General features: G+C 30.0%; 2 protein-coding genes across 5 annotated transcripts; one reads left to right on the top strand and one right to left on the bottom strand.

Annotated features, from left to right (window-relative positions):
- Positions 1-227: 227 nt before the first annotated feature.
- LOC140676137 (galactokinase) lies at positions 228-8960 on the bottom strand. Of its 4 annotated transcripts, none has more exons than XM_072910873.1 (8): positions 8269-8903; positions 4312-4414; positions 3984-4204; positions 2391-2577; positions 2039-2181; positions 1383-1680; positions 863-1187; positions 228-774 (listed from the first exon to the last, which is right to left on the bottom strand). In XM_072910873.1, exons 3-8 carry the CDS (start codon positions 4143-4145, stop codon positions 705-707), a joined length of 1185 nt encoding a protein of 394 aa, XP_072766974.1. In that variant the 5' UTR covers positions 4146-4204; positions 4312-4414; positions 8269-8903; the 3' UTR covers positions 228-704. The 4 variants fall into 4 exon arrangements, with proteins under 4 accessions (XP_072766974.1, XP_072766973.1, XP_072766976.1 ...); XM_072910872.1 differs by having other exon boundaries at positions 4316-4414; XM_072910875.1 differs by lacking the exon at positions 8269-8903 and adding an exon at positions 4946-5046 and having other exon boundaries at positions 4316-4414.
- LOC140676136 (uncharacterized) lies at positions 5074-7896 on the top strand. The gene is made up of 9 exons (XM_072910871.1): positions 5074-5208; positions 5823-6009; positions 6092-6227; positions 6329-6546; positions 6607-6667; positions 6749-6877; positions 6955-7290; positions 7498-7580; positions 7672-7896. Exons 1-9 carry the CDS (start codon positions 5172-5174, stop codon positions 7796-7798), a joined length of 1314 nt encoding a protein of 437 aa, XP_072766972.1. The 5' UTR covers positions 5074-5171; the 3' UTR covers positions 7799-7896.
- Positions 8961-9950: the final 990 nt, after the last annotated feature.

Genomic DNA, 9950 nt, shown 5'->3' with positions numbered 1-9950 from the left:
ATTTTAAATCACAATTATTATCATACGACATTGTAAACTATGTACAATATGTATATTTAAGCAGGGTTGGGAAGTAACGCGTTACTTGTACAGTTACTTTTTTTTAGTAACGAAGTGATAACAGCGTTACTATTTTTTTTCTGTAACTGTAGCGATAACGTAGTTACATTTTTTTAGTAACGAATTTAACACTTACTTTTATCGTTACTTTTTATATATCGAACCTATTTATGACATATTATATTTTCTATTTTCCTATATTCAACCTTCAATTATCAACTGATATTCATATAGAATACCTAACAACTCTTTGTAAGAGCGTTCTGAATACAGACCATAATTATGAGAGTACAAAAAATATATCGTGTATTTGACTATGCTTATAAATTTTATGCAAACCAAAATTTTTTTATTTATACTTTGAGTATTTTAAAATTTTTTCCTTATTATTTATGGTTTTACAAATTTAAAATAAAAAATTTTTTAAAATTTTGTCAATATTTTAATAATATTTTAATTATTAATTTTTTAAATAAAATATATTACAAAAGTATATTTTTTATTTAATTTTTAATCTTGTTTTAATATTAAAAAAGTAACGAAAAAAGTAACAAATATTTACTTTTTAAGTAACGAATAACGGTAGCTATAGTTACTTTTTAAAAGTAACTTTCCCATCCCTGTATTTAAGAAATGAGCACTAATTAATTCACGCTGATTTCTCGGGCACCTCCGGTCGGCGTCGCTATGTAGAATTCAGGTACACCAGAGTACCTACGACCAAAAAATATTTTAGTAATATTTATATAAAAAACAACACAAGAGAAAGAGGAGCCTAATAGATTGTGAAAATGATACTAACTTTGCTTTTATATGTTGGATCGCTTTATTAACCGCTTCTTTTCTCAACAAAGTGACAGTGCAACCACCGAAGCCTGCGCCTGTCAAACGACTTCCTATAACACCGTCCACTTCTCTAGCCGCCGAGACAAGTGAATCGAGCTCCTTGGACGAGACCTCGTAATCATCGCGCAATGAATCGTGACTCTCGTTCATTAATCGACCGAATAACTGAAAGTCGCCTTTTTCAAGCGCTACCGCGGCGTCTTTGGTACGTTGAATTTCTGCGACTACGTGACGAGCTCTTCTCACAACGCAATCAGATGCGACATTCCGTGATATTAACGCTAAAAACACATTAAATTAACATATCTCGTAGAAATGATAAGAAAGCAGAATGTACGTTAATTTTTATTATTTCTATTGTATTATATATAAAATATAAAATGAATGTGTCAAGTGATTATCCATACTTAATAAAATAAGACTCATTATTGTCAGTCGAGGAATAATAAAATTGAAGAAAAATAATCTCTCGTTACCTAAGATGTCGTTCATATCCGCATCTCTCAAACTCTTCTTGTCTAATATTTTAGCAGCTTCGTAACAACAGTCTCGACGTTCGCAATAGGTACTCGAGCTTAACTTGTGCGGCGCATTCGAGTTTGTTATGAGAAAGACATAGTCGTCTATATGCATCATGGGTATCTGCTTAGTAGCGAGATCCCGACAGTCAAGTAAAAGAGCACAGCCTTCCTTGCCCATTACCGAGATGAACTGGTCCATTATACCGCAAGGCACTCCAGCAAACTCGTGCTCCGCTTTTTGACATGCCAAAACCTACAAAATATTTATATTGATAAAAATATTTAAAATATATAAAAAGACATACATAAATAGGTATTAACAGTAGATAACAGCCTTGCGCTTGCGCGAATAAAAATTCCATTATTTACAATAAAAGTCAATTAGACATTTCGGTATCTCTTCGATTCATCTTCAGTAATAATATTATAAAATAAATCTATACTACAAAAAATCGAAACGCCTAATTAAGTCGATTTTTATATAAATGATGAAATTTTTATCCGCCTGCCTTTACGCGTCTTTTTAAATATTATTTAATTAATTAACTATTAATCTTTTAACAGCGATATTGCGAAGTTGTCAAAACCAAACAATTTCTTTACGCAATTACTTTCTGTTCTGGTTTCTCCGGTTTCTTTCCGCTCAACGCTTCTAAAAAAGTATACGTCGCTACTTCTAGAGCCGCCGAACTGCTGAGACCAGCGCCCATGGGTACAGTCGACACAATCACGGCATTAAACGCAGGAACGTCGCCTAAAATGTGTATTGTGATTGTGATTATATACAGAATAGCCCAAAACCTGTCTCTTTTGCGTACTTATTTTACTTATGTTAGTCGTAGAATTTAATGTAAATTTTCCTGTTTAAAAATTGTACCAAAATTTATAATTAAAATCACAAAACACTATATATTCAGCTTTAGGATTAAATATGCAATGGTAAAATCTGTGAAGAGGACTTACAAATAAAATTGGCAATGCATCCTTTTATATAATTCGCCCATTTTGGCTCTCCTGGTTTTATATCAGCTCGTTTTCCTGCTTCAAATTCAAACTCGTTCACAGCATCGACTACGTTGCTCGAAGAAATAATTTTGGTTTTCCGACCATCGTGAGCTTTTCCAACTATCACCGTGACCATCGGTAGCGCCTGATAATTAAATTATAATATTGAAATCATGAAATATTTTATTAACGATAAACCGTTAGAAATATATATCATTGGATATCATGGTAAAAACACACATACGCACACGTAGCACTATTTTAAATTTATATCTGGTAATTTTAATATATGTATGTATGTGTGAATATAAAAAAAAAAAAAGATGACTTTTGCATTTTTTGTACGAAATGCGTTTAACAAGCACTTTTAAAGAGATATATTTTATACGTATACACAATATATTTTTCATCATGCAACTAATAAATTTAGACTCAATAAATAATTGCATTGTAAATTTAAAATTATTTTACCATATATATTATATATAAATATTCATTCTTTATATATCTCCTTATATATATTATTTATTCTAGAATGTTACAAAATACATGATACATGCGTGTTAGTTATTATTTCCTTATTTTATTATTTAATAAATCTCAAAATTAAAAAAAGAAATTTCTTTATCGATACAAATGAAAAATACCAAACATTCATGTTATTTAACCCACAGAATTATATGGTTTGAGGCAAAATTATTCAAATTATTTTTTCCATGCTTTGAAAACAATTAGCTTTTTATAAAATTTTTACTTGACAAATAAAATTACATGGAGTTAGTCACTGCTAAGCCTCTGAATATTAGAACAAAATTAATAACAATAACAATTTGAAACTCATTACTTTATAAAAAAAAATAACTTTTGCATTTTTTGTATCAAATGCATTTAACAAGCACTTTTGAAAAGAGTCAATATATATTTTATCGTATACACAATATATTTTTTATCATTCAACTAATAAATATAGATTTAAATAACTGTATTGTAAATTTAGAATTATTTTATGATATTAATGAGGAAAAATGCAACAACCGTTTTCGTAATGGCAAACATAATCGATAAGATTCGAGATTATAAAACATGGATATTATTTTATAATAGCATTGATTGATCCGCGCGTCGCGATTGAAAACGTTTGAATCGTCACCAAATTGGCGCGCTAAACGAACATTTATCAAACGATTCTTATTTGCATCTTTTTTGATTATGTAAGCGACGACATTCGACGCGTCGAGGAAATCGCGAGACATGTCACACGACATCTGAATGTCGATGTAATTTATAACTCTGTGCATATCTAATAGATATCGAATAAACGATACTCGAACTAATACACATGCATGTGTGCGCGCGTATAATATAATTAATAATAATCACGCACATCACACACTCATATGCATCACATGCATTTTCTACGCTCGGAATAGAATATTTTGAAAGAAAAGAGAAAACTAAAAAACTAAAAAAAAAAAAAAATAGAAAAAATAAATCATAAAGGCTATGCAGAAAAGTGCATCCTGCTTCGGCAGAGGCTTAAGACTTTTTTACCATCGGCAACACGAAGCCCTCGTTGTAATCGGTGTGCTCGCCAATGAGATTAACGCGACCTGGCGCGTACACGCAGACGACGGCTTGCTCGTTAAATTTCTCGGCGAAAATCTGCAACGCCTTCGCTTTCACACTGTGAACGTCCGGGACCGATGCTGCCATATTAAATAATTATATATTTCGGAAACTTCACTTTTCAAATGACAACGACTCTGTCAGAACTAGGAAAGAAATTGAGAGATTATATAGGCGATGAGATAGATGATAACTGCGCCGCGGTTGACGGTCGTATGGTCATAAAGATACTGATTAATATAAATCTTCTTACGCACGATTAATGGGGTAATGAATGACGTGGACGTGTTATCAGCGCAATTTTTTGCCCGTACATGAATCCGACATGCGTCAATTTTTAATTCTCTTTTTTCGCTCTGCAAGAAAAATTATCTATATAATGTTTACATACACAAGCGAATTATGTACAGGGTGTCTGAGACCACCCTTTATAGTCTGATTGTGAAACATTTTTCTCGAAAATGCACTGTTTCCGAAATAAAAAGGGTGTACGGGTGGTCTCAGATACCCTGTATATATATGTATATATACATTTCATGAGTGTCATTGACATTTAAAAAATGTATATATATATATATATATATATATATATAATAAAATTTCTATATATTGAAACTTATCCTAACTGTTTTATAGATATCGTGAAATTTATGCTTTCTTTATATTTATATTTTCGCCTAATAATATATAAGTAGAATGAAACTCTGTTTTCTTTTTATCACGCTACACTATATACACACACGTACGCCGTACGCACACACATACACAATACGCGTATATGTGCGCACGTGTATGTACGTATTAACGCGATACGCGAGTTCGATCTTCAACGAGCGCGATTCAGAATGCGCAATTTTATTATATATGTATGTATACATTACTATTACCGCTCTACCGCTCTAACGTTCTACTGTCATCTGTCATCTGTCATCTCCGCTGTTGCTAGAAACAATGCAGTGCAGAATGCAAGCGTTATCGCTGACAAAGCCAAGTTAACATGCAAAAAGCCAAATTACGACGTTAAATTGAGTTTACGCAGTCATTTACGCAAGGACCTGACATGGAGGGGTTGGTGCAGGTAATTTAACGGCAATATTCCGCGAAGAATGTGTCATGTCGGTCTCGGATCCCCTCATCAAAGAGTTGAAAGGTAACGTCACGATTTAGCAGGTTAGATGTCTTATTATTACGAGAATACGAGGAAAAGATTTACGGTTTTCTTTCATTTTATACGGTTGACATACATAATTAAAAAAAGAAAAGAAAAAATTATCGATAAGTAGTTTCAATTTTTTTTTTTTTTTTTTTTTTTTGTAATATTTTTGATGAATCTTTTAATATATATGTATGTATGTATAAGTTTTATATAAAATATATTACATTTTCACCCAAACATTACATATGTACGTATTGTATGTGTAAAAACATATACAAATGTTGTATAAAATTAATTAAATCATGTTAATATTAACCTTAAAAGTTTTCAATGTTTTCCTATCTGCACCGAGTCAATGTTTATTATCGTTTGACAATATCAATCTATAATTTCATGTTTTTTTTTTTTTTTTTTTTCAAAAAATAAATAATATACAGTCCTTTTTTCATCGATAGTACATATTCTATTATCATAATTTTGTTGCAAATCTTATTGATATTTTTACTTCATTTATAGAGAACATTAATTGTAACATAATTGTGTGATAAATATATATTAGTTTGCAGATTAATCCAATATATTTTATACAATGTATATGATCCTTTCAGGATGGACTCGAAAGCTGATGGAATATATCAAGGAGATCAATGATGAAAATGAAGACTTGTCTCACTTTTGTAAATGCTTCGAAAACTGTTTACAAAAAGGTTTACTGCCTTGTCTCGATAGTGTTGGATACTTGAAAGTACCCTGCGCGTGGCACTGGTTGAAATATATTGCTGAAAAAAATTATAGGTAAAAAAACTCTTTTATTTTCTCCAACATCCATATTTATAATTTATGCTTTTTATTTAATTTTTATTAATGTAATTTCTAGTTCCTATAATACATTCTCTTTGATGGTAGAACAAGTAAACCAAAATTTAAAGATACACACATCTACTGGACGACTTCGTTTTCTGATACGAGTATGTCTGGTGCGAAAATGCCTTCATATGCCGATAGAAATATTGGTAAGATATCTTCCTGCTGAAATGCACTCACACATATACATACATATACAAAACTATATACCAATTTATTATTTAGTTACAAAAATTTGTAATTCATATAGACGAGAATACCAACTTTAGCTACAGAGTTTTATGACTTGAAGAGCATTCTAGGAGATGACATTTTACGAGAGATATTACTCTCTGTACTATTGCAATGCAGTAAATTTAATTTTAAGCTGAATTTAAGAAACGCAGCTTTCTTGGATGACACCTGGCAAATGCCATCATGCGTAGCTTTAGAATTAGTACCTTGTAAAAGTTTAGGTATCTCTGTGTGGTAAGTGCTTATTTTGATCAGAAGAAAATAGATGAATCCTAATTGTTGCTATTGCTGCAGTTTTACCAAGGAGAAGGCATTAATTGTAAAGGTTGATGAAAAATCAGTGGCTGCTGAGGATGTAAGAACAAAATTTAAATATTTAATAGTTCTTTAAAATTACAAGCAAATTTAATTAAATTACATGTTGCATGTAAATCAGAATAAAATTGAAATCGGAGATGTATTAGACGAGATAAACGAAAATGTCATCAATGGCGATAGTAAAGGAAAATTGCGTAAAATTATGAGGAAAGCTAATGGACAACCGATAATTTTACATATCATTAAGGTGTGTATATTGTATATTTGAGCATCAATTAAAAATTAGAAATGTTTGTACTAATATGACACTACATATGTTTCTAGTATCGTACCAAGAAATCCCGTGAACTTTATGAACCAATAGTGCATCTTATCAAAAGTTCGGGTATTGAGAGTATGAAGTCTTTAATACAAATATCACAATTGGACCAAGCAGAAATCACTAAAAGAGATCAACTCTCTAAATTAAAAACTAAAACATTAAGTAACGGATTTTCGGTAAAATATTGTGGTTCTGTGCATGTTGGTACAGAAGGTGATGTTAAACAAATTGAAAAAGCCATTCGGCGTTTATTAAAATCAGGAGAAGCGAAGCAAGTGCCTGTGAAATTTGAATGCTTAGAAATTGGAATTGTAGTAATTCAAGAAATAGATGATAAAGTGAGTTAATTAGAGTAATGTGTAGAATTTTACATAATTAGGGCTAATAATAGTAATAATTATTAAATCTTTTATACACACACACACACACACACACACACACACATACACGTGTGTGTACATAAAATTTATATAAAATTTAAATATATAAACATATTTAAAAAATACTGTTATATTAAATTAAACAAAGTAATTTTCATTTTATAGACAATATGCAAACAAAGTTATATGGAAATCTCATCGTGTGGGTGTACCGCTAACATCCCAGATTATTTCGCATTTATCGCAGGGTAAGTTCTATCAAGATGGATTGCATAATATTGAAAAATTATATAAACACTTTACTCTATATTCTATATATTCTATGTATTTTGTTTTTAGAGAAACAAATTGTAATATGGCAACAAAATTTGAAGCTTACATCTTTTATCATCGGAATGAAACTGAAGTTCAACAAATATTGCAGAGTTTGGGTCAAGGGTTTCAACGTACTCATTTTGCAGTATAATGTATATCAGTATATATATATATATATATATATATATATATATATGAATCTGTTGAGCCATATATATTACATATAAATATTCATTCATTTATATATCTCCTTATATTATTTAAATAATATAATATTACAAAATACATGATACATGCATGTCAGTTATTCCCTTATTCTATTATTTAATAAATCTCAAAATTAAAAAAAAATTTCCTTATCGATACAAATGAAAAATATAAAACATTCATGTTATTTAACCTACAGAATTATAGGATTTAAGACGATTATTCAAATTATTTTTTTTCCATGCTTTAAAAACAATTAGTTTTTTATAAAATTTTTACTTGACAAATAAAATTACATAGAGTTACTCACTACTAAGCTTCTAAATATTCGAACAAAATTAGCAACTCGTCATAAAATTTGTAACTCGTTACAATTGTAAACTCGAGAAGAGTTTGTTTTTTTTTGTTACTCACTTTTTAATTTTCTTTGTTCTTCAAAAGCAATAATATACTAAATTTGCATTAAATGAATAAAATCACTGGCACTGCTACAAATTTTTCACAACCTCTCTTACTCTAGCAGTTGATATGGATATATTTACATTTTACAGAACAACTCGCGTGCACATGTATACTGCATCATCACAATTGCAACTGCAACGATAATGCGTTTTCATGCCATGTATGTATGTATGCACATAAAATGTATACGCAATAGCAGGGGAAAATAATATAGTTGCATCCAGAAGCAGAACCGTTCAATGATTATTCATGATCGACATAGCTTTTAGAATTAAGAATATACAGGGTGTCCGGTAATTGGTAAAAAGCCTGCTAATGGCAGATTCTTGAGAGCATTTAGAGACGCATTTTTCCTCAGCGAAAATGTCGAGGCATCAATAATTTCCGAATTATATGCGATTGAAAAAAGGCGCTTTTCGCAAACTAAATTTTTTGGAGTTAAAAAATTACCAAAACTATTACATTCTTCAGTTAATTTCAAATAGAGTTTACCGTAATAAAATTTTAATTAAAGGCTTAATTACAAAGATACATAATGATAAAAATTGGAAACTTGCAAAAAATGATGACCTCTCCAAATGATTTCAAGAATCTATCATTAGCAGGTTTTCCACCAATTACAAGACACCCTGTATAAAAACTCGATAGAACATATACGAGAGAGTAGTCCGAGAGTGATCATCCCCTCGATTTAGGTGCGACCGCAAATCAAGACGCCTCTATGTCCATAAAAAATGGACATTGGAACTACATAGCACAGTCCACGAAACTTCTCAGAGGATAACACGCTATGTCCACAGATTATGATTCTATTCCGTGCTATGTCCACAAAATTTATTATTTTGCTTATTCATTTTCACCCACAAATAATTTGTTATTTCCCTTCACTCTGGCAATAATTTACTTTTAATATCAAATAACCAAATAAATATTGTCAATATTCTAATTTCGCCAATAATATCTTGATTTTCTGTAATTCATCTTTTTCTTTTATTAAACTCATAGTGTGTTACTTGTCAGAAGAATCTTAATTTGATCATTGAATTGTTGAGCTAGTTATTCTCTATTTAATGCGGCGATAAATTGATTATTTTAAAAATTGAAATTAAGAATTATAATTTATTTTATTTTATTTTACAAAATTGTCTGCCAAACAATAAGATATCTTATTTTTATCACGAATACATTATATCTTATTTTTGATCATTTTATACGTCAAAGTCGTATAAAATTATACATTAAAAAATAAATCGGTATTAGGGTCTACATCCACGTTCGATTCCTTACTAATATTATAATTACAGATTCTGAAATGTGCTCCGAAATGTCGAAATATATTATATTATTGTTGCATAAAATAATAATCGTATATCGTGCGCACGCACCTTGTGTTTCAATTATTATAAAAATTACGTGTATTACAATTAAATATTATAACAGTCAATTTATTTTACTTATTCATCGTGTACAACGCAAATGCATTTGCAAAATTTAAATCACTTTATCTTCCGATTTAATCATTGAATTAACATTGAAACTTCGTGCATTCTTTAGCGTCGACGAATATTTTCTTCAAAAAGTCTTACAAAATATATTCAAATCTTTTTCATTTAATTCAGATTTTTTTTAAATTG

Source organism: Anoplolepis gracilipes, chromosome 2 (genome assembly GCF_047496725.1).
Source record: "Anoplolepis gracilipes chromosome 2, ASM4749672v1, whole genome shotgun sequence".
Taxonomy (NCBI): Eukaryota; Metazoa; Arthropoda; class Insecta; order Hymenoptera; family Formicidae; genus Anoplolepis; species Anoplolepis gracilipes.
This window is presented reverse-complemented; position numbering and strand designations above follow the sequence as displayed.

Coding starts and splice junctions, on each gene's coding strand:
- LOC140676137 (XM_072910873.1), bottom strand. CDS start 4,145: ATGGCAGCATCGGTCCCGGACGTTCACAGTGTGAAAGCGAAGGCGTTG. Junction 2,578..3,983: donor AGGGCTTCGTGTTGCCGATG/GTAAAAAAGTCT, acceptor TTTAATTATCAG/GCGCTACCGATGGTCACGGT. Junction 2,182..2,390: donor ATGCATTGCCAATTTTATTT/GTAAGTCCTCTT, acceptor TACACATTTTAG/GCGACGTTCCTGCGTTTAAT.
- LOC140676136 (XM_072910871.1), top strand. CDS start 5,172: ATGTCGGTCTCGGATCCCCTCATCAAAGAGTTGAAAG. Junction 6,668..6,748: donor AATCAGTGGCTGCTGAGGAT/GTAAGAACAAAA, acceptor CATGTAAATCAG/AATAAAATTGAAATCGGAGA. Junction 7,581..7,671: donor TATTTCGCATTTATCGCAGG/GTAAGTTCTATC, acceptor TTTTGTTTTTAG/AGAAACAAATTGTAATATGG.